At 42.0% G+C, this 25,247-nt stretch overlaps 1 protein-coding gene across 4 annotated transcripts in view; it reads left to right on the forward strand.

The window, feature by feature from the left end:
* RPS6KA3 (ribosomal protein S6 kinase A3) overlaps positions 1–25,247 on the forward strand; it is a 209,217-nt gene that overhangs the window by 154,130 nt on the left and 29,840 nt on the right. For 3 of the 4 annotated variants that reach the window (XM_030202258.1, XM_030202262.1, XM_030202260.1), the window contains exons 14-16: positions 9,278–9,402; positions 10,810–10,935; positions 15,428–15,517. In XM_030202258.1, coding sequence (XP_030058118.1) covers positions 9,278–9,402; positions 10,810–10,935; positions 15,428–15,517 — 341 coding nt within the window. The remainder of the gene's footprint in view (positions 1–9,277; positions 9,403–10,809; positions 10,936–15,427; positions 15,518–25,247) is intronic. The other variant, XM_030202259.1, reaches the window with a different exon arrangement.

Below are 25,247 nucleotides of genomic sequence, written 5' to 3' on the forward strand. Positions count from 1 at the left end.
GTTTGTGTTCTATCCTGACTTCTAATTAGGGTTGACTTTCTGAAGTACACTTTGAAAACTGTAAGACTGTTTATAGCTATTCTGCATGCTGTTTTATATTTTTTTGTCAATTTGTATTTCATATATTTTCATTACTTTTTATTCTTTAATTTATTTAGGGTTGTATTTTGATTAAAATTTGAAATTGCAATTAATTGCATGATTAAAAGTATGTTGGGGGGGGGGGTCCCCACTGCAGCTTCTTGTAACTGTGGGCAACTGAGGGTTAAGTGACTTGCCAAGAGTCAGAAGGAGCTTGCAGTGGGGAAAAGATAAATAACATTCCTTTAATTGCACAATTAATCGCAATTAAAATTGTATTCAAAATGCAGCCCTACTTCTAATATGTTTTAATTTTCTTTGAGCTATATTCTTTACTACTTTGACTGCATGCTCTGTTCCTACTGTAACAGGATATTCTCTGCATAATTGGTTCTACATGGTGCTGCCACTGCGATTATTATGGATTTGGGGATAGTGAGCCCTTGGACCACAGCCAAAGCTGTGACAGACAAGTCACCTGGGCTGTGTCAGAACAAATCAGGGCTAGGCAAGACTGGGCTAGACAAGACAGGACTTAAAGCAAGGCAGAGTTAACAAAGTACAATAGACAAGACAAGGACTGGATCCAGAAGAGGCAAGAAAAACAAGGCAAAGGAGCAGAACTGGAACCCAGACAGGACAAGGCAAGATTTGTAACTAGATTAAAACTGGGACTGGGACCCAGACAGGACAAGGCAAGATTTGTAACTAGATTAAAACTGGGACTGGGACCCAGGCAATACAAGGCAAGATACAGAACTAGATTAAAACTGGGTCCAGAAAAGGCAAAACAAGGCAAGGACTGGATGAGATGAGCAGGGTTGTAATGGGCAGGACAGGAACTGGAGCAGAAGACCAGCAGGGCAGAAACAGAAGCAAGATGGCGAAAGGCAAAACAAGAACAGGCTGGAAGTGCAACAAGAACAAACAGAAGCAAGACTATAAACAAGGCAGAAACCAGGAAGAGGACTTGGCTTGGCAGGAACAGGAACCAGGAAGAAGACTTGGCTTGGCAGGAACCAGGAACAGACTTGGTTTGGCAGGAACAGGAACCAGGAACAGACTTGGCTTGGCAGGAACAGGGTAAAGGGGGAACCACACAAAGAAGCAAAGCAAGGCTAGGCCACACGGCCACTCAAAAAGGGAAGCTACACAGAGAAACAACATAAGGCAGGGCCACATGACCACACAAAGAAGCAAGGCTATGCCACACAGCCACTCAGATTCAAACTTCAGATACAGCAAGCAAAAGGTAAAGGGAAACCACACAAAGAAGCAAGGCCTTCAGAAACGTGGTTCAGAAACAAGGCTTTCAGGTACAATACTCAGAAATACAGGAACAATCACTCAGGGACAAGACTCACAGGAACAAAGCCAGGCATGAATCAAGGCATACAAGAGTAAGGCATTTAGGAACAAGGTTTGCAAAAGCAAGGTTTTCAGGAACATGGTTCAGAAACAAAGCTTTCAGGTACAAGACTCAAACACAGGAACAAGCATTCAGGGACAAGACTCACAGGAACAAAGCCAGGCAGGAAACAAGGCATAGAAATAAAGCCAAGCAGGACTTGGATCCAAACAGGGAACACAAAGATAAGGTTAAAAGACCTGTTGCAAAGGCCAGACATGAGATTTCCAAGGTGCTTTATAAAGGACTTGGCTGATGATGTCACAACTTGGAATGAGGCTTGAATAGACTGTAATGAGTTTTGGATACAAGAATACCAGACAGCAGATTCATCAATGCAAGGACAATCAGTTTGGAGAAGCCACAGAGGCAGATCACTGGAAAAAAAGGTGAGTCTGGACTTAGGGACACGGCCACAGCCGTGACAATTTTTTTTTTTAGTCCAAGCTCTAGTATTACAGAATGACTCGGATGCGGGTAATTGCGGTAAACTGCAGTAATCCACAATAAAACTTAAGGAATGGGGAAATTTTTCAGTTTTACCGCAGGTGCAAAAAGAGGTTATTTTACTGTCCCGTAGGAGCAGTAATAGCCATTGCACCCGTGGTACAACAGACGCCTACCCATGGGTGTAGTTCGTGGAGGCGAGGGGGGCATTGCCCCCCCAGACGCAGGCCTGGTGCAATGCTGCAGGCAATTCTTCCTGCCCTTAGCTCCCGGACAGGCTTCCTGTTCATTCCTTCCTCTCTTCCCCCCCCCCCCCCCCCCCCCCCGCGTGTTTAAATCTTTTATTTTCCTCATAGCAATGGCAGTGAAGCAGACAACACAGCAGGCTCGCCTCCAGCCTTTCCCTTCCCTCACTCAGTGTCCCGCCTTCTTGTGATGATGTATTTCCTTTTTCTGCGAGGGCGGGACACTGTGTGAGGGAAGGGAAAGGCTGGAGGCGAGCCCACTGTGTTGTCTGCTTCACTGCCGTTGCTGTGAGAAAAATAAAAGGTTTAAACGTGCGGGGGAGGGGGGTAGGAAGGAATGGAGAGGAAGGCTGTCGGGGAGCTGAGGGAGGACAGGGAGAATCGCTGGACATGGAGGGGAGGGGGAGAGAAGATATCGTTGGACATGGAGGGGAGGGCAGGGGGAGAGAAGAGATTGCTGGACGTAGAGGGGAGGGCAGGGGAGAGGAGAATTGCTGGACGGGGAGGGAAGGGGAGAGGAGAATTGCTGGACTTGGATGGATGAAGGGGAGGGCAGGGGAGAGAGGACAATTGCTGGACATGGATAGATGAATGAAGGGGGCAGGGGAGAGAGCAAATTTGCTGGATATGGGTGGATGGAGGAGAGGGCAGGGTAGAATGGAGAGTTGCTGGGCATGAATGGAGGAGAGAGGAGAATTGCTGGACCTCAATGGATGGAGGGGGCAGGGGAGAGATTCTGGACATGGATAGATGGAGGTGGCAGGGGAGAGAGGAAACTTGCTGGATATGGATGGAGGAGAGGGCAGGGGAGAATGGAGAGTTGCTGGACATGAGTGGATCGAGGGAGGGCAGGGAAAAGAGAAGAATTGCTGGACATGGATGGATGGATGAATGGAGAGGGCAGGGGAGAGCAAATTTACTGGCAATGGGTGGATGGAGGAGAGGGCAGGGAAGAATGGAGAGTTGCTGGACATGGATGGAGGCGAGGGCAGGAGAGAGAGAAAAATTGCTGGACATGGATGGATGAATGGAGGGGGCAGGGGAGAGCAAATTTGCTGGATATGGGTGGATGGAGGAGAGGGCAGGGGAGAATGGAGAGTTGCTGGACATGGATGGATGGAGGGGGAGGAAGGAGATGCACATGGATGGAGGGGAGGGAAGAGAGGAGAAATGCTGGATATGGATGGAGTGGAGGGCAGGGAAGAGAGGAGAAATGTTGGACAAGGATGGAGGGAAGGAAAGCAACACCAGACTGTGGAGGGAGAGAGGGAGGGAGGGAAAGTGACACCGGACCTTGGAGGGAAGGAAGAAGGGAGGGAGGGAGAGTGACATGGCCTTGCAAGGGGGAAGAGGAAGGAAGGGCATGGGGTATAGGGCCTTGGAAGCAAGGGAATGAAAGAGAGAAACGGATGGAGCTGGGGACTAATAGGATGATGAGATCCAGTGGAGGGTAGATGAGGGCTAATAGGATGGGAATGAGGGCTAAGGAAGTGGGTGAAAAAAGATAGGGGTTTAGGAGACTGGATATTAAGTGAGAGACAGAGGGAGCAATGGTAAAAGCTAGTAGATAGATGAGAAGTGAAACAGAGACTAAGGCAAGAGAAAGGGGGATAAACACAAGGGGGAGGGGGGCATGAAATGAAAGGTCACTGCCAGACAGATGTAGAGAAAGAAAGGACAAAGCCAAGAGGAGAGAGAAGAAATGGAAACGCCAACGTGGAAAAGAATTTAGAGAAGACGGACATATGGAAAGTGGAAAAGAGACTGGGACCAGCCCAATTAGAAAAATAAAGTGCTCGGACAACAAAGGTAGAAAAGATATATTTTTATTTAATACTTTTTAAGGACTGAGATGTGCCTGCTTTGTGAAATGTGCGTCTTTTCTATTTTTGTATTTTGCAGAGTGCAGGAGAAAATACATTTCTGTTTCTCTTTTACCAGTGTTTACCTGGCTTTCTTGAGAGAGATCTCTATTTCAGTTTTTCTGTGGTTCCTTGTTTTGTAGAGTGAGAAAAGAATTTAAATGTGCTTGGAGTTGTAGAATGATTAGAAAAATTAGTGCTCATCATTGCTTGTTATGTGAATGAATATTCCATCACTGTTTCATTATTGCTTGCCAGACCAGTCCAGTATTATTACATTTTAAGGGCATTTGTTTTAATTTGTGTATGCAGTCCTTACATGCACATGATTTTGCTTTTTAAACCCAAAGGTAAATCTTAAGTGTGGTTAAACAGCGAGGCTTCTGTGGATGGGGACGGGGACAAACTTTGTCCCTGCGTCATTCTCTATCTAGTATATTAAATAAAGCCTCTGGTGCAGCAGTATATAGACTAGCATACCAGCAATTTGTAAACTTATCAATAGCTAGAACCCTGACATTCAACTAAAACATTCTTCATTCACTTGGTCTCTTCCCACCTATAACTACAGCAGCAGTTTAAAACAGTGAGACCCGTGATATTCTGAAATGTGTTTTCCCAGTTGAGAACCTGTAGAAAATATTTTCCCAAAATGCCATAAACCTAGCTAAAGAATCCTCCAACACAGACATAGATCTGCTAACAGGAGTTTTGTATTTTGTTTCTATAGGGGAAAATGCATTATACAGCTGTCCCACAAATGCTTAAGAGCCCTTGTGTGGCCTTGAAAACCCAAGTGCTGCTTTAACTTTTGTTGATCCTTCAAAAAATATTACAGCCTACAAATTCTGTATTTTTCCAATCAAGCCACTAGAACTCTGAACACATTTTACAGTAATCTAAAACTCAACTTTATTTCCTTATCGTCACCACCAGACCAGTGCAGAACCAATAGGAAGTCTGTCAACCAGCTGCTGGTGACAGAGACCAGTCAAGTGCAGTCTCTACCCTATAAAGGGCACCATGCAGCCCAGGCTCACCAGGTTGTTGTTTTTTTGTCTCTGTTTCCAGCAGATGAGACAGAAACTTGTAAGCTTGAGCTGCATGACTAGATGGTATGACTAGATCCGGGGCTAGTTAGAGAGTTGGTTCTAGATGAGCAAGGAAGAAGGGCAGGAATCCAGGCTCCAGTGCCACAAATGCACATGCTTGAGGTTTCAACACTGGGACTCCAGGAGGTGATCTACAGTGGTCATGTCTCCCTTGCTTTTCTCCATTGAGTTCAACAGGCACACAAGGGGCCACCGGTAGACCAATGGATGCTCTTAAAATCCACACATAAAGTAGAGTATGGCTTATGTAGTGGTTGCCTTGTATGATCTCCTTGGGACTTTGGCCAGGCCCCTCTTGTGGCTCTGGATTAGCATGCACGGCCTCAATGTGGTTTAATGAAGAGGTGCTATTTGGGGAAGATTTGGAGAAATTGGTGAAAGATCAGGGGGAACATAAACCCCAGAGGTTGGTGAAAGATAAGCCCATGATTTTCTCATAATCTGTTTTCTGGCAGGCCTAGGTTTTGTGATTTGAAGCACTACCATCTCCAGAGTGCCTTCTGCTGCGCTGCTGTGCCACTTTGGAATACACTCTCACTCAATTCCTACTGAACTTTCCTGCTCTAAAAATCTATCTCACTTATGGCGAGTGCATGCTGGACTAATCACCTGCAGTATCCTGATTCTCTTCACGCATACGTCCTCACTTTCTCTTTATACCCACTTCCTCTAGTTTCCTTTGCCGCCCTCCCTCTCTAACTATTTATTCTCTATCCTATAATATGGCATTCCTTCCCTTTCTTCAAATTTGTTATGTAAACCACTTTTTTATGTTATATTGAAAGGTGTCATATCAAGTGCAATAAATCATACCATCTGGGACAGACTGTTCCTTTCAGCATTCATAGTATTAGTCATGGACCATGTCCTTTTATGGTGACAAGAGAAGAGTTGCTCAGGATACTAAAGCCCGTAGTTCCTCAATGTCCACTCAGTGATGGGCTGTAGGCCCATCCCTCAACCTGACAGACTGAAGGGTGTCCATCTGTGTTCATTTGAATGGGCCCGGGTGGCATCTGACACATGGGTTTTGTGGCGTGGACGGGCATAGTTACAAGCTAGAATTTTCCCACCTATTGCAGATTCTTTTAAAGTGTTGACTGGTAGCAAGCTGGCTAAGAAAGTGTCTGTGTAGGTCACCCAAACATTATTGGACTTGGGGTGGTGCTTTGTCTTCCAAGAAGATTGGAGCACCGGGAGGTACTCCATTTATTTATTTTTTGTTCTGAAAAAGGAAGGGAACTTTTACCCTATTCCAGATCTCAAGGTAGTGAGTGAACCATGTGCTTCGACTGGTGTATTTCAGAATGGAAATGTTGAGTTCAGTGATCACATGGTATGCCAGGGAAAGTTCTCAACAGCCTTAGATCTCAAAGAAGCATGTCACATGAAATGAGATTGAAGGGGGGCAGACTCAAGAAAAATGTCAGGAAGTATTTTTTCACGGAGAGAGTAGTGGATGCTTGGAATGCCCTCCCGCGGGAGGTGGTGGAAATAAAAACGGTAACGGAATTCAAACATGCGTGGGATAAGCATAAAGGAATCCTGTGCCGAAGGAATGGATCCTCAGGAGCTTAGTCAAGATCGGGAGGCGGGGATAGTGCTGGGCAGACTTATATGGTCTGTGCCAGAGCCGGTGGTGGGAAGCGGGACTGGTGGTTAGGAAGCGGGGATAGTGCTGGACAGACTTGTACGGTCTGTGCCAGAGCCGGTGGTTGGGAGGCGAGGATAGTGCTGGGCAGACTTATACGGTCTGTGCCAGAGCCGGTGGTTGGGAGGCGGGGCTGGTGGTTGGGAGGCAGGGATAGTGCTGGGCAGACTTATACGGTCTGTGCCAGAGCTGGTGGTTGGGAGGTGGGGCTGGTGGTTGGGAGGCAGGGATAGTGCTGGGCAGACTTATACGGTCTGTGCCAGAGCCGGTGGTTGGGAGGCAGGGATAGTGCTGGGCAGACTTATACTGTCTGTGCCCTGAAGAGCACAGGTACAAATCAAAGTAGGGTATACACAAAAAGTAGCAAATATGAGTTATCTTGTTGGACAGACTGGATGGACCGTGCAGGTCTTTTTCTGCCGTCATCTACTAAGTTACTATGTCGTCTTATACTAATTTGACCTCAGCATAAGAATTTCTTGCAGTTCACGAATTTGGGGCATCACCTTCCGTTTCAGGCCATACCTTTGTTCTCCGAGGTGATGGTGGTGGTAATAGCGGCTGCTCTCCACTGAGAGAGAATCGAGGTCTATCCGTATGTGGACAACTGGATCATTTGAACCAGCTCAGAAGAGGAATGCAAGCAAATGACAGCTCAAAGTGGTGCAGCTGTCATAGTCCCTCAGTTGAGTAATCAGTTTCAAAGAAAGCAACTTGGTTCCGTCGTAATATATTGAGTGCCTAGGAGCACAGTTCAGTAACACGGAGGGAAAATTTTTCTTTCCCAGGTGGAAACTTCTATTTAAACCCACGTTCAGGAACTTTAGGGGCACGTAGCTTCTTAAGCATGGGATTACATATAAGTACTGGGAACTATGATTGGAACCGTAGAGTTGGTACTAAGGGCTCATGCCCATATCCACCTGCTGCAGAGACCACTACTGAAATGGTGGTCAATGCAGTCACAGAGCTACAAGTGTTATCTCCCATGGGTACTGGAGGCACAAGTAAGTATGAAATGATTACTGAATTCTTTCATCCTGATGAAGGGCATTGAATTTGAAGCACCCACTTAGATAATTGTAATGACAGATGCTAGCTTATTCAGCTAGGGTGTCTACTGCTAGGAGCACATGGCTCAATAGAAACAATTATCTTGGTGAATCAACTGCTTGGAAGTGAGCCATATGGAGGACACTGGAGTCCTTGAAAGCTATAGTGGCAGGAAGGGCAATAAGGATATTTTCTGACATCACCACAGTGATGGTTATATATCAAGGAGGAACAAAACGTGCAGCAGTAGTGCAGGAGGCTACACAGCTGCTTTTGAGATACATCTGATCATTTTTGTGGCAGCTCATATTGCTGGTGTCAGAATGTTCCAGCAGTCTTTCTCAGTAGATACTCCCTCCACCCAGGGAGTGGGATCTATTGGAGAAGGCTTTGATTTCATAAGAAATCTGTGGGGATTACCTCTCCTAGACTTGATGGCAATGAGGAGAATGCTAATGTGCCTCGATTCTTCATTGAACAAAGGTCAGCAGGCTTAGATGCTCTGGCTAAGCCTTGGTCGCAGTGTGGAGATTATCTTTGTTTCCTCCATATCTAATGTTAGGGGCCATATATTGCAGAGTATTGCTTCTCATTCTTGGTTTGATATCCTAGTGGCACCAGATTGACAAACCTAATTCATCTAAAGCTTTGGCAAAAGAGGAGCGTTATGCTTCAGGGTCCTATGGTCATAGAGGAACCATCAGTTTTTTGTCTTACAGCTTGGCTCTTCAGAGGTCATACTTAGGTGGCAAGACTAATTTGATGTTATTTTTACCTTTTTATGGCCATGGAAAAGATCAACCTCCTAGCATATATGCAAGTTTGGAGAGTTTTTGAGGTTTGATGCTTGAAGAGAACAGTATTGCCTTTTTGGGATTCAGTTGTGCAGATTCTGGCTTTAACAGGAAGGGTGCAAAAAGGAATTGGTAGTTGGTTTATTAAAAGTTCAGGTGGTGGCCCTCATATGCTATAGGGGTTGCATTGAAAAAGCATCCTTGACCTCTCATCAAGATGAGCTTGCTTTCTGTGGGGTCTCCAGTGTGTCCAAGTTCTCCTGATTGGATTCTGAATTTGGGCCTTGGGTCTGCCTCTTCTTGAGCCATTGAAAAAGGCAAGGCTTACTGATATTACACTAAAAACTGTATTTTCACTGCTGCAATATGCCCTTTACAGGGCAGACCTCACCTCACAAGCAATTGTTCTCTGTTTCCATATGCTGGTTGATTCTGGTCTGGTAGGATTTGAGGAAAGAAAATTAGCAGGTAAGATCACATTTTCCCTTAAGAATTCAGACTGAACTTAAGGGCCTATGTATTATGCATTTTCTATTCTTCCAAAATGAAAGAAACCCTTTCTTAAGCAGACATCAATGTATGTACTTGTGAATGAGGTCAATTTATGAATTTTATCTTTTTAAGACTCTCCTGGAATTCCTGCCAGTGCTAATGCTCACCAGCTTTTTCGAGGGTTCAGTTTTGTTGCCATCTCAACAGAAGAGGAAAACCAGACCATTCAGACAGTTGGAGTGCATTCGATAGTTCAGGTATAGTAATCTTTTTACTAAGATGTGAGTCTTTCAAGGACTTGCAAAAATCAGCTGTGTATTTTGAGTAACTCATACAACTAACTTCCTGTTTTGTCTTAGAGAATTCAATTTGCTCTCAGTGAATTTCCTAAATTTTGAATGATGAACACTACTCTTTGTCAGAAGTATTACAAACACAAACAGCTAGGAACTCTTTTTACTTGATTCTTCAAGTGCATTTTATCTGTGTAAATGTCTTATTTGCAAAATACGATCTTTCATTATTTACATTATTAGATGCTGGCTTGGATACTGTTGGTTTAGCAGATGGATACAGACTGAAAGCTCTAATAGTCCCTAGCGGCCCTCACTGGTTCACAGTCCTACAACCAAACTTGTGTTTTAGGTTTCAGCTTCGGCCGAAACCAGGTGATGATTTTCAAGTGTAATTTTGGTTTTGGCAGAAAGCTTTCAGTTTGTCGCAGTTTAAGCCAGCCTCTGTAAAGGACCTCTATTCTACCCTCCAGATGTTCTCTTTTACCATAGGGAAACAGTCTACATTAGTAAGGAAGTAGCCCTTCCTTTATAAGAAGGGGTTCTACCAGAGAAGGGGCTATCAATCCTTGAGAGAAGCAACAGCACTAACAAGGTTAGAGACTCCATCAGAGGGAAGATTGATGGTCTCAAATTCAGACAGGATACAGCCAAATATGTCCATGCCTTTTTGACAGATGATCGGCTGTCAGGAAGCTAGGTATACCATTTCCAGCAGTAGGAGAGAGATTAAAAATTTTAAAGCAAATCCTGACTTTTGGTACCAAAAAAATATTAAAAATATATTGCCTACGTTTTTCTTGGATCTTGTAAGGTCACCCATCTATCTTATTGAAGGAGAAAGCAAAGTACAGAGGGTCTCTACAGGTAGAAGGATAAATCAGACATAGACCTTCACATCTTCCCAGAAAGTTGATTTCTAAATATTGCAATAAACTGAAAGGTTTTATGAGGTAGCAGCTGCATGGGAAATATCTGTGCTCGGAGAAACCACTTGATTTTTGCTATCTGTGTCCGCATTGTCATGACGCATCCACTTGTTTGCATGGTTTATTTTGATGTCTACAAAAAGCCCCTGTTAAAAGTAAACAACTTAATTTTCTTTGAGTGTTTTTCTATTTTTTTTTATTACATTTTCAAAATACATCTTTGAAAAACAAGATATTTGTCAGGATGAAAATCGGGTGCTTAATTTGATTGATCCCTGTTTCTTAGTTTATCAAGTAATACTGAAGAAAAACACTGTCTGTTGTATTTTGATAGCTAATTCCTATACAGCAACAAGGATGTATCCAAACCAGATTTGATACAGTTTTGCTAAAATGTAATACAACTTAGGGTCTTCTGCGACTGATGATGTTCCTTTGGTAGCAGTTACACAGAAACAGTATCCAGTTCACAGATGGATATGAAATGAGAGAAGATATTGGCGTTGGCTCCTACTCTATCTGCAAGAGGTGTATTCATAAGGCTACAAATATGGAATATGCAGTTAAGGTATGTTAAAGTTGCACTAAAACACCTATTATTAATCTTTACTCCTAAAGAAGCAATTTTTTTTTAATAAGCTAAAACGTTATTGCATTTTCCTCTTTAAATGAGCATAATAGAGGTAATTATTATTGACACGAGTTTGTGCTTTTTAATTCTGAAGTTTGATTCATTGTGGTAGTTTTGGCTACCAAGAGACAAATAATTGCTATATATCAGATTTCTCTAAACATCATCTGTAAAAGGGAATATTTGGCATGTTCTCTGAGGACAAGCAGGATAGTAAGTCCTCATAGCATGAGTGACATTGAGTTTGCACGGGAAAGCTGCTTCAGCTTGGTATGTACTAGAACAGGGGTGGGCAACATAAGTCCTTGAGGGCTACAACCCAGTTGAATTTTCAGGATTTCCCTAATAAATAGGCATTAAACAAAAAAAACTTTAATTCGAACTTGGAAAATGTGATAAATTGTGTAAAAAATATATATATTGTTTAAATATATGATATGTGCTCAGACCCAGGTGATTCCTACTGGAAGCCACCTACCATCCCATCATTGCACATGTATGGTCTGTGAAAGGTCAAAAATATAGTTCATTGATGTGTTGCAACTTCAATTAATTTGTACATAATCCAATAAAGGCAAAATCAAAAACTTATCTTATGCTGCAACTTGATGAGTCACTTCTGAATGTACGTTGACACATAATATGATGGCAAGGATGCTTCCGCTGTGTACCCCAAATGTGAAAATTCTTCTAAAAATCTTTTAAACTCCTTTATCTCCAACATAGGCTGTGTTTCACAGAAATCCCTTTATCAGGGAGATAAACATCTGAAACCAAAAATCAAAAAACATACTATTTGTATAACAAAAACACGCAATTATACATTTTCCTTTTTTTTTTTTTTTTATACTTGTGAATGCATCAATTAAGAATCATGAAAAATCTTGCTTGGATGCTCAATGGAGTGAGCACTCAAAGATCCCTCCCGAACCTATCTGCTCAAAAAAAATGCCTTCACTTAAATAGAAAACTCCTCAATATGTCAATCTGTACTTGAGTCTTATTGGTGGAAACAGGATTCATTAGACTTATTGTCACGAAACATGTCACCAGAGAAGCCATTCAGCCTCGAGGTTTAATCCAAAGGGATGCATCGTCCGCCATCGAAAAATCAATCGCTGTTCCTTATTATGCAAAATCCGTGCCACATTCCCCCTTCTAGGTAGTTCCACTTATATAAGAGCTGCAGATCTGAAGATCGACACACTATGTTGAGCTGCACCCCAGTGTTCCACTTGTGGTGCTTCCCTTTATCCAAGTGTATATTGCTCAAATTTTGAACTACTCTGTATTTTAACTTTTGGATAGTATGTCCAATATCCGATTTATTGCAAGGACAAATTATGACACACACAACTTGTGCCGACTGTGGTTTGAGATTATAAATGACATATGCGTATCCAGAGGCAGGGTGTCATATCTGTTACAAATTCCTTCATGACTGAGTCTGTCCTGGTGGATGGCACAATCCTATCTGGCAGAAGGCATTTGCTTCCAAATTGTACAGTATCAAATACATTAAATGCCTGTAAACTGAGCTGTGGAGCCCATAAATGGGTTCCACAGTCAAGGTTTATGGTCCCACCAGGAGAGACTTCACCAGATAAATTTCCTAGAATTGAGAGCAGTATAGAATGCTTTAAAGGCTTTTAGATATCAGTGGCCATCAATTATATTGACATAAATAGACAATCAAATGGTGATGTATTATGTCAACAAACGGGGAAGAACAGGTTCGAATCTCCAGTGTTGGAAAACTGTCAGGATATGGATCTGAGCAATTTCTCATGAAGTAAATCTGAGCCACTTACCTAACAGGAAAGAACAACTGGCAGAATAATACCCTACAGCCACACAAGTGATCCTTGGACGAGGATGTGGCTCAAATGATATTTCAAGAGTGGGACACTCCTTTGATCTCTCCACCAGGAAGGTACCTCATTTCTTTTCCAGGATAAGGGAACTCTTATGCCTTCCTCCTGGATTGGACAGAGGATCTTCTGTACGTGTATCCTCCAGTACCTCTCATAGCGAGAACTCTCAGGTGGGACAAGTGAACAATGATTTTTATTGTCCCACGTTGGCTGGGGCAGGTGTGGTTCCCTTTTTTTCTGGAATTTCCCATAAGGAGACCCATAAAACTGGAGAATTCCTATCATTGATTATGCAAGCTCAAGGGACTCTGCATCACAACATTGATTTCTCCACCCTCACAGCTCGGACGTTGACAAGGAAACAATAGCTTCTTTGAAATTGTTTGGCAGTGTGTCACAGGTATTGCTTGCTTCCCAGAGAGATTCTACTAGATAGTTGTGCAAATTTAAGTGGAGGCAGTTTGCTGTCTGGTGTGCCTTGTCCCACAAAATCTACTTCAATACCTTCTACATTTTTTCTGAGTTAGGTTTGAAAATCAACTCTGTGCAATTGGCACTTATCAGCAAAATGTAGAAGGAAAACCCATCTCTTTACAGCCTTTAGTTGATTTATTCAGAACTTGCTTCTATTGTAGCCTCCCATCAAGCTTTCCTAGTGTCATGGGATCTCAAATGTGGTATTAACACAGCTGGTGAAACTCCCTTTGAGCTGCTAGATACTGTGAGCTGAATTATCTGACCTAGATGGTTATAGCTTTGATGGCAGTGACTTCAGTGTGCAGTGAGTGAATTCCAAGTTCTTCTAACTGATCTACCTTACTCTAATTCTTTTACAGAATGGTTCTGTTAACATTTTTTTCTCAGACTTCATTCCCACAAAGATGTGAGTGCACGGTACATATTGGCTTGCAAGAGAGCTGTATCCTTTTTGGAGCAGACTAGTAGCATAGTCACAGGGGAGATTTGGGGGCCTGGGTCCCAAAGTCTGCTGGTTTAGCTGGCGGGATCCCCAAGCCCCACCAGCACAAGCTTTCCTGCAGCGATATTCACTGCTATGCTGCCTGCCCTGCTTCCCCCTCCCTTGCGTGCATTCTTGATTTTAAAGAAATTGAGCATGCACCAGCTTCTCTCCCTCCTGTCACCTCTGCTGTTGCCTTACCTTTTTTTAGGCCAGTTACCTATCAAAGGGATTCAGTGTTTACATGGGGGCCTTTCACTAGAAGCCTGTGCTTTACCAATGTTTGGTACCCTGCCCTCCTCCCGCCTCAGGACTTCCTGTCTGGGGGAGGGTGGGACGTGACCTGTGCTGAAAGGCTTTGCACTGACAGAGTCCCTTTGGTGGAGCTTTGGCTTAGAAAGAGAGAGGGTGGCAGGGGGAATGGAAAAGAGGGATGATGCTGGATATGGAACACTGGAGAGGAGGGGAAGGAGAGATGCTGACCATTTTGGGGGGAGGGGGGATGGAAGTGGAGTAATAGATTCTTGGCGTGGAATGATGGATTCCTGTAGTGGGGATAGGGAGGGGAAGAAGAGATATTAGTCTTTGGGAGCAGATAGAGTGCAAATGGCTGAAGATTACTAGGGTTTAAGATAATCTTGGGCCACAATTATGTAGGGCATGTACCCCAAATGTATTTAGTGAAATTTCATTCAGAACCAATATTATTCCAGGTGGCCTCCCTTTTATCCACTCAGCTTTCATGATTCATTGTACAAGAAAAAAAAAATTTCTTTTTCTCATGAAAAATCACGGCGGCCAGTTCATGCTACATTTTTTTTTCCTCTATCTAATTCTACTAGAATAGAGGTGGATAAATATTTAACGAAAAAGTTGAAAAAAAAAAGTCACATTTAGACCACTGAAAGGCCTGTGTGGCAGCACAGCATTACTACTTGTCTGAAAAGTGACTTTGATAGAAACCGTTCACTAGGTAGTCTTTCTCTCTTTCCCCATCCCCCACCTTTCATACCTCTCTCATAATCACAAGTATACACTAAAGAGAGAATTTATAAGCAATTTAAGCATGTAAAACACTTTTACACACTCCAGTAGGCACCTATAAAATTGGCCCAAGGGTACACACACATAAGTAGTGCTTGAAAAATGTAGTAGGCTTTGTGATTATATACATTGAGTCTTTAGTAACATAGCCCAAACTGGTAACATCTTTTTGTTGGTTTTCATTCTTCCTCATTTTATGTCATTATCTACCACAATGCCCGTTTTACACAATGGGCCCTTCAGTGAGTAATGTGTAGTGAGTTGATAAATCACCCCCTTCATTTGGCCTATGCAACAAGACAAAGGACAGATTTGTACTGAATGGGATAAATTCAGTGGTCAGTTAAATGGTCAGTTGTCAGTGGAGAAGGATAGATAGTGCAGTTCCAAGGGGGTTTATGCTGGGACTGCTGCTTTTTAACATATTTGATCTAGAGATGGGAATAACTAGTGAGGTAATTAAATTTGCTGATGAAACAAAGTTATTCAAAATGTTAGGAGAAAGCAATTGAACACCAAAAAATCAAGCAAATATCTCATTCTGCTGTTACAGATTATTGATAAGAGTAAGCGTGATCCAACGGAGGAAATTGAAATTTTGCTTCGTTATGGACAGCATCCTAATGTCATCACCTTAAGGGATGTAAGTATATGTGTCTAGTCTCACTGTTTTTATAACTTGAAATGATTACAATGACTTTGGTGCATTATTTGGTATAATCAAGGGAGATAGAAAGTTTCCTAGCAAAGGCTGCAAATTGACTTGGCTGCATCACTAGTATGATACTTTGCAAGCAGTCAAATTTGCAAGAGCAAGAAATGGAGATAGCTAGAATAGTATAAGTGGTCAGGTTTGTATGCATAACAGCTGGGAAGTATCCATAGCTAAAATAGTGTAGGCCTCAAAACCCTCAGTCAGTGGCTTCAAAAGTCCCGTTCTGAAAGGGTAACACCAAACTCCAGAGAGGGTGTCAGTCTCAGATTCCTAACCTGAAGCACAGGTGTCTTTGCAGTCAGAAAGGTCTGAATAAATGGAACCTTCTAAACAAAGTGCTGTAGTAAAGTACAGTCCCCACACAGAAGGCCATAATCACAGCACCACACTGAAGCACAAAATATTAGAAGACATGCTACATTGCCACCAGCACATAAGATCTGTTCGGCTGCAAATAAAGTTCTCAGAGCTCAGCATGGACACTACCCAGCATTATGAAAACTTCAGAAGCCTTTGGAAGCTTCATACCATAAATGCAGGAGCCTTCTCACCCGACTCAATCGCACAGGACAAGCAGCTTATTGTTTTCTGAGGAGCAAAGCAGTCGGGTTTGTTTCAGCTCTCTTCAGTGTGGCCCTTTTCTTGAGTGCCTTCCCTTCTTGCGGTTTTTCCATAGATGTGTGGGACCCTGTCTCTGTCTTTCTCCTTTTTCCATCCTGATTAGTCTCTCCTTAATTTTGATGGCCCTTTTAAGTAACATAGTAAATGACGGCAAATAAAGACCTGTATGGTCCATCCAGTCTGTCCAACAAGATAAACTCATTTTACATGGTATGTGATACTTTATATGTATACCCAAGTTTGATTTGTCCTTTCCATTCTCAGGGCACAGACCGTAGAAGTCTGCCCAGCACTCTTCTTGTACTAAAAGTTCTGAAGCTAACGTCGAAACCCTTTAAAATTTACACTCTAGCCCATCCATATCTATTCAGTTACGATCAGGGCGTAGACCGTAGAAGTCTGTCCAGCACTGGTTTTGCTTCCCAATTACCGGCGTTGTCACCCAATCTTTGCTAAGGTTCAGTAGATCCATTCTTTAGATGTTTAGATGATGTCATTTCCTGTTATGAAGCGTTTAAAAGTTTGATCTCTGTAGTGTCCGGTTTCTATGCTGTGTGGCGTCTTTGCTTTCTTTTTCAGTTGTGGCAGCTGTACCCAAGTCCCTGAGGCAGATTGCAAAACCCGCAGTGTCAAGATCTGTAGAAAGACTAATTTTGAAGGACTATTGCTGCACATTGATACTCTGTGTGTAAAAAGATTATTGTTACTGATTTATGTTGTTAGTGCTTTTTCATTTGTTTGCTCTTCCACACTGCTTTTTGTGAAGGAAACGTTGGTTAAGGGCTTTGGTTTGCAGTGTGAAGGACCCGATGAATGAAAAACTTGTCCATCCTCTTTAGCTACCAGATTTAACTGCATGGGTGCGTTATATTTCCGAGGGTCTTGGTGTTTAATTTAAATTTTAAATGATTATTGTATAAGTTTTGTGATTGTCTTTGATTCCCTCGGTTTGTGGATATTATGAGCATTGGATACCAGAGGGGTTTTGTGATTTGGTGTGTTATTTTGACAATGACACAAAAAGTGCATCAGTAAAGCTCTAATCCCCAATCACTTGGAATATGGTGCAGCAGTTGGTGTCATAGAGCCCAGTATTCAAAAGATTAATGCTCCTAATTTTGGGGCCCTTTAATTAAGCTGCGTAAGGCACTATCATGAGCCTAACACAGCAAAAGTGGTCTAATGTGGGATACACTAAAGTGTTCGGCGTTAGTTTTGCCATCTGTGCAAGTGGTTTGAGGCAGGAGTATGGCGACGACCGGTAGGACATAAGTTCATTTGTTCCCCTGAAGACGCTTAGGGCGAAACATGTATACATGTCGGGAACTGCCAATATGAAGTAACAATAAAACCAATGACTATGAATACTCTGTGAACAATAGAGACTAAATCAGGGTCATACCCTACAGGAGCTGAGCCATTTCTCCAAGCACCGCAATAAGTACCCCGCTTACGTGGTAGTTCAAATAACAGCTGAGAAACTGAAAAATATATGATAAAGTATTTAGAGGAGACTTAAACTTGGACAGATACCATGGTAGGCGGTAGGGTGCTATGATGTTTATGAGGGTTAAATCCTAAAATGTGAATGACCAGCCAATGCAATATGGGATACCCTGACACTGAGCACAATTAGCATAAAAAAAGAAAAAAGTTTGTTTTGCACATTTTTTCACTATCTGTTTTAACTTAATAGATGTTTGAATTTTGAGGGTTTGCAAGTGTTGTTTAACTGATAATACAACAAACCAGACCATTGTTTATACCCCAGTGGAGTACGTATTAAATTTTAACTGCCAGACCCTCGACCATTCTTCTAACGTTCGGAGATCCCTTCTCATCGTTTGTACTCCCTCCAGGGTATCCACTCTATTGGCTATTTTCGTGTCATCTGCAAAAAGGCACACCTTTCCTTCCAACCCTTCAGCAATATCTCCCATAAATATATTAAACAGAATAGGCCCCAGCACCGACCCCTGAGGAACTCCACTGCTCACCTTCCTTTCCTCCGAGCGGATTCCATTTACCACCACCCTCTGCCACCTGTCGGTCAACCAGTTTCTTATCCAGTTCACCACTTTCGGTCCTAAGTTCAACCCTTTCAGCTTATTCACGAGTCTTCTGTGGGGGACCGTATCAAAGGCTTTGCTGAAGTCCAAGTACATTACATCTAGCGCACGTCCCTCATCCAGTTCTTTGGTCACCCAGTCAAAAAAGTCAATAAGATTCGTTTGGCAGGATTTTCCTTTGGTAAAGCCATGTTGCCTTGGGTCCTGTAACCCGTCCGTTTCTAGAAAGTTAACTATCCTTAGTTCACTTAAGTAATAACAACAAAGAATGGTTTATTGAATCAAAAGCTGCAGAGATATCAAACTGCAGCAGTACAGCTTGATGACCTTAACTCTGGTCCTGTCTGACCTGAGATGTTAGAGTTAGGATTAGTGTTTCAGTACTATGTCTTGGCCTAAAGCCATGTTGATTTTTATGTAAGATGTTGGGTCTTTAAGAAAACTTTTAATTGATAATTAACCAGGAGCTCAAACAATGACCATCCAGGGAATACTAGCTACCGGACAATAACTATCCACTGCTGTTAAATCAGCACTCATGCCCAGATGATCAAAAGCAAATGCGAGCGCTAAAGGCCATTAGTGCCACCCATGTTTGCCTGTGCCCCAGGATCAGAACCAGCGAGTGAAACAATGAGCTCACCAGCTCTGACTGCTAGCGGGAGCAGAACTCTTGTTTGGCGCACTGCCTGATGATCTTTAGAGAGGAATACGGGAGATCCTCCATTGCATGCAATTATTTTTTATTTTTGTTACATTTGTACCCCGCGCTTTCCCACTCTTGGCAGGCTCAATGCGGCTTACATATTGTATACAGGTACTTATTTGTACCTGGGGCAATGGAGGGTTAAGTGACTTGCCCAGAGTCACAAGAGCTGCCTGTGCCTGAAGTGGGAATCAAACTCAGTTCCTCAGTTCCCCAGGACCAAAGTCCACCACCCTAACCTCCTGCAGAAGTCCCCCTATTTTCAACGCTAATGCTTATAAATTTGCATCCTATCTTTGTTTACCTCTCCATGCTCAATTTACATATCCTCAAAACCCCACTACTACTATGTTTACTACAACTTGTAACATTCTTCTTCAAGACTTTGTAATTCTATTTACTATGTAAGCCGCATTGAACCTGCTATGTGTGGGAAAGCGTGGGATACAAATGTAATTAATAATAATAATGTTATTAGGAATGATCATTGAGCAGCTGATTCCCCATGCTGTTTCGCTGTATTTTTTCCTGATCATCAGCACATTAGTGATTTCAGAAGAGGAGTTAATATAATATCAGATAACTTTTCAAAGTAGCTACCTGTTTGTAATGTATCATTCACAAACCCAGTGAGCCAACAAAGAATGTTCTTCGCAGCTAACAAGTATGAAGGACATATGAACAAGACTTCTTACTGAGCTGACACAATATTTTCTTAATAGAATGAAGAGAAAATATTTTAAAACTGTTATAAGATCTATCCCCAGGAATATTATTCCTGCAGTTTCTATCTGATGGCATTAGTGCGTTCTCTGATTGACCCACTGGAAAAGATTGCTGTGGAAAAACTGTGCTAATTGTTCCACACTAGGATGCAATGACTCTGGGATCGTAAGCAAGCTGTCAGTATTGGTGATACGGTCAAAGATTTTGAATAGCATTTTACTAGTTATCAAAATTTTCTGTTTCATGATCATAGTATATTTTTTAGCTAAATTAATTTGCATTTTATATTCTCTAATTTTCTCCAAAGCATAAGATGCTGATAATCCTGGCACTTCACATTCGCTCAAATTTTCTACAGCTTATTTTTTTAAGTGCTATTCATTAAACCATGGATTACTGCTCTTTCTCTGTTTCTTTGATAGGAGCACTTAAATCTAATACTGCTCTGACACATTCCATGTATCCAGTTCAAGATTAGAAGTGTCATCTAATTTCACAGTTACCAGTTGCCAAAAAGCCTCTGGCTCAATTTTCCTTCTACACAGCTTAGGAGGCATTTGAGTTGGTACATCAATCTGCTAACTTGGGGCGCGTCTTAGTAAACAGGGCCCTTGGTTTTTAAATAAAAAGTAAGAAGAAAATGATCAGACCATATCAAAGGTTCCCAACTCTGGTGACTAATGAGAACATTGGGTGAAATTTCTGAATATGCTTAAAAAATCTGTTATGTCCTTTTTCATGCATGGGAGTAGGTGGACCTAACATCAGATCTAGAGTATTCAGAAATTGAAGGAACGATATCACATTGGCATCGGTACTGTCCTCTAAATGTAGATTAAGATCATCTAAAACTATTAAATCAGTAAAAAAATGAAGAATAGTATGACGTCTCAAACAATTTCTGCTGCACAAGATGCCAATTCCTAGGAGGTATATATATCAATATCAAACCCATAGTACCTCTCTCTGCCTGATTCGAAAATTGACATACCATAATTTCTAAAGAATCTTCTGAAATTCTATCCATTAATGTAATATTTTTAAAAAATGTCTTTAAAAACCAAAGCAAGACTCTCTCCTTATCTTACCTAGGACAATTAATTGCTTTATAACCGGGTAGACAAATAGATAACATATATGGAGAATTAGCATCAGGAATCCAGGGTTCAGTAATAAACAATAAACCTGAATGAGAATCGCCAATGAATTATCTAATTACGGGCGCCTTTCCACATACAGATCTAGCATTAAAATATTTACATTCAATTATATCATAATAATTATCATTAACCATACTAGACTAGTCAAGTTTTGATCTTGAGCTCTATGCTTCCCTTAGCATGAAGGTGCAGATCTTTGTCTACTAACCACAGAAATAGCAGAGGAGTATAGTGCACAGTCTAATAAATTAGCAGCATTTCATAATGATAAAATTTACTTCATCTAGTGCAATTTGAATCAAGGCGGTATGAACATAATTAATCTGGTCTTGGATAATGTTCCAACATGGTTACTTTCCTGTTGATAAAGGTAATATACTACTTACTCCAATCCCCAAAGATCAACAGAAAAAAATTAAATGACTAACTAACTATCGTCCAGTTGCATCCATCCCTCTCGTAGTCAAATTAATGGAAAGCCTAGGAACTAAACAACTTAACGATTACTTGAGTAAATTCTCAGTATTACATGTATCCCAATCACGATTTCGTGCCAGTCACAGCACTGAAACAGTTCTCATAACACTTCTAACTAAATTCAAACAAATTATCACAACTGGCAATAATGTTCTATTCCAGTTCGACTTGTCTAGTGCGTTTGACATGGTTAACCATAATGTTCTATTAAACATCCTTGAATACTTTGGACTAGGTGGAAACGTATTGAATTGGTTCTACAAATTCCTAACTGTAAGATCTTATCAAGTGATATCCAAGTCGACCGTATCCTCACCATGGAAACCTGGATGTGGAGTGCCTCAATGATCGCTGCTTTCACCAGTTCTTTTTAATTTAATGATGTTACCACTAGCCAGATTATTATCCAATCAAGGCCTAAATCCGTATATTTACGCCGACGACGTCACAATAAACATTCCATTTAAGAGCAACTTATCAGAAATTACAGATAAAATTAATACCAGTTTCCAAATTATGAACTCAGGGGCGGATGCCTTCCTACTTAAACTCAACACAGAAAAGACTCAATGTCTCACCTTACATCGCAGTTTAACAAGACTAATTACGCCAATATAAACACACCATCCCACACTCTCCCTGTTGCGAATAACTTGAAACTCCTGGGTGTTACTATTGATCGAAACCTCACCCTTGATTACCATGCGAAGAATGTGACAAAGGAAATGTTTTTTGCAATGTGGAAGCTAAAATGAGTGAAGCCTTTTTTCCCAAGGGAAGTATTCCGTACGCTAGTGCAATCATTAGTACTGAGCCACCTGGATTATTGTAACTCCATTTTCGCAGGATGCAAAGAAAAAACCATTAAGAAACTTCAGACTGCACAAAATACTGCAGCTAGACTCATATTCGGAAAGGCGAAATATGAGAGTGCCAAACCCCTCAGAGAAAAATTACATTGGCGTCCACTAAAAGATCGTATTACTATCAAGATTTGCACCTTAATCCATAAAATCATCCATGGAGAAGCTCCTTCATACATGTCAGACCTAATTGGCTTACCGGCACGAAATATCACAAGTTCATCACGTACCTTCCTAAACCTCCACTACCCTAATTGTAGAGGACTCAAATACAAATCATTACACGCATCTACCTTCACACACCTCTGCATAAAAGCATGGAATAAACTACCGAATACTATAAAAATAACACGTGACTCGACAGACTTCAGGAAATTATTGAAAACGCACTTGTTCGAAGAAACTTACAATAAGAATCCTCCTTAATGAATTGATTATTCTATATCTAAACCAACCACTTACTGATCCCTCTGAATTGATTATATTAATCATATTATCATTATTGGTCATTATATTTTACTGTTTTTTTTATGTGTTATGTAAATCATTCTACAGACATATCTTCTGTATTTCTTACATAGTATTATGTTAAATTAGAACAAACCTCTTACTCTGTTCATAATTATATCTTTTGCAATATAATGTAAGCCACATTGAGCCTGCAAATAGGTGGGATAATGTGGGGTACAAATGCAGCAAATAAATCTAAAAGAGAAAAAGTACAAAGTTACTATTAAAACATAAACCCTCAAAAAACAAAAACTCAATTAGGTTGCTACGCAAAGGAGTTCTTGAAGAAGTTGGTGCGCAGTGTACCAGAGTTTTTCAAAGGACAAGCAGGCCATATTCTGTCACCCATGTCGCCCATTATAGAGTGCTTTTAAAGCATATATAAGTTTAAGAGCACATGTGAGATCTTCTGTGAGTGGAGCACCCCCTCGGTGGATCTCTTTGCCACTCCATTTAATCTCAAAGTCCCTCAGTACTGTTCCAGAATCTGGGCATATGGCAGACTAACGTCGGATGCTTTTCTCCTTCATTGGGGGAATGGTGTTCTGTATGCGTATCCTCCCATACCTCTCGTGGGGAAGACTTTGCTGAAACTCAAGCAAGACCATGGAACCTTGATTCTGATCCACCCCATGTTGGCCCCGGGCAGATCTAGTTCCCTCTTCTTCTGGAGTTATCCTCCAAAGACCCTTTGAAGATTGCAGTTTTTTCCAACTCTCATTATGCAGAACGAGGGATCTTTCTGCATCCCAGCCTCCATCCCTGGTCCTTGCAGCCTGGATGTTGAGAGCTTTAGGATTTGCTTCATTGCATCTTCCTGAGGGTGTCTCTTGTATCTTGCTGGCTTCCAGGAAAGATTCCAGTAAGCGATTGTTACTCTTTCAAATGGAGGTTTGCCATCTGGTGTGAGGGCAGGGCCCTAGATTCTATTTCTTGCCCTGCACAGACCCTGCTTTGAATACCTTCTACAACTTTCCGAGTCTGTCTCTAGACCAACTCTGTAAGGGTTCTCCTCAGTGCAATTAGTGCTTACCATCACTGTATGGAAGATAAGCCCATCTCTGGACAGCCTCTAGTTCACTTCATGAGAGGTTTGCTTTTGACAAAGCCCCCTGTCAAATCTCCACCTGTGTCATGGACCCTCAACGTCATCCTCACTCAGCTGATGAAAGCTCCTTTTGAGCAGCTGGTTTCCTGTCATCTGAAGTACTTCACCTGGAAGGTCTTATTTTTGGTGGATCAGTGAGCTTCAGGCCCTAGTGGCGAATCCACCTTACTGTAAATTTTATCATAATAGTAGTTCTCGGCATGCACCCTAAATTCCTGCCTAAGGTGGATTCGGATTTCCATCTGAACAAGTCAATTGTTCTTCCAACATTTTCCCAAACCTCATGCCCATTTCGGTACAAGTGCACTACACACCTTGGCCTGCAACCGAGCATTGGCCTTTTACTTGGAACGGACTAGGCCCTACAGACAGTCCACCCAGCTTTTTGGTTTTTTTTTATCCCAGTAGGATGGGGGTTGCCATTGGGACATGCACAATCTCTCATTGTCAGGCAGATTGCATTTCTTTCACTTATGCCCAAGCTGGGATGATTCTTGAGGGTCATATCAAGGCTTATAATGTCAGAGCCATGGCGGCATCGGAAGCCCACTTGCGGTCAGCCTCTGTAGAAGGAATTTACAAGGCTGCAATGTGTTCTTGAGTCCACATATTCACGTCTCGATACTGCCTTGAGCAGGATACCTGACGCGATAGTTTGGATAGACAGTTATGCATAATTTATTTAGGGTCTAGAATCCAATTCCACCCTCCTAGACCCATTTTGTTCTGTTCCAGGCTGCACTCTTATACAATATGTATATAGTTTCAGGTTAATTATTGTTTTGAACTCGCCATTGCAAGTGCCAGTTGACCTATTGTTGTTTCCAGTGAGTCTGGTAGCCTAGGGATTGCCACTGCCTGTCCTTGGAGAAAGAGAAGATACTTAACTGTAGCAGGTATTCTCCAAGGACAGCAGGGCGTTCATTCTCATATACCCTCCCTCCTCCCTTTGGAGTTGTTTTCAATGCTATTGTACTGTACTGCTGGTCCCGCACTCTCGCAGTGGACTGGAAGGCACTTGCATAAGTGTAGTGGGGACAATAGCGTGTGCTCTTAGTCATATGCTGTAAAAGTGCTCCGCACCGGGCGACGTGGATGACATCATCCACATGTGAGAATGAATTGCTAGCTCTCCTCGGAGAATACCTGCTATAGGTAAGTATCTTCGCTTTGTGGATACTCTGCCTGCATAACAGGCCACACAGCTTCATGAGTTAGTAGCAAAGCAAAAAGTGTCTATGATGCTTTTGATGTAATGGACTTCATTGGTAAGCACTTCCTTCACATTGCCCACCAAGAGCAGTGAAGTTCAACTCTTAACACCAGGCCGGGCTTGCAGAAGAACTCTTCCCTTTTTCATGCCCATGCATTTGAGCCCGTGCCATCATGGGATTCAATGGAAAGGATTATATTCCAAA

This window comes from Microcaecilia unicolor, chromosome 4 (assembly GCF_901765095.1).
Source record: "Microcaecilia unicolor chromosome 4, aMicUni1.1, whole genome shotgun sequence".
Lineage (NCBI taxonomy): Eukaryota > Metazoa > Chordata > Amphibia > Gymnophiona > Siphonopidae > Microcaecilia > Microcaecilia unicolor.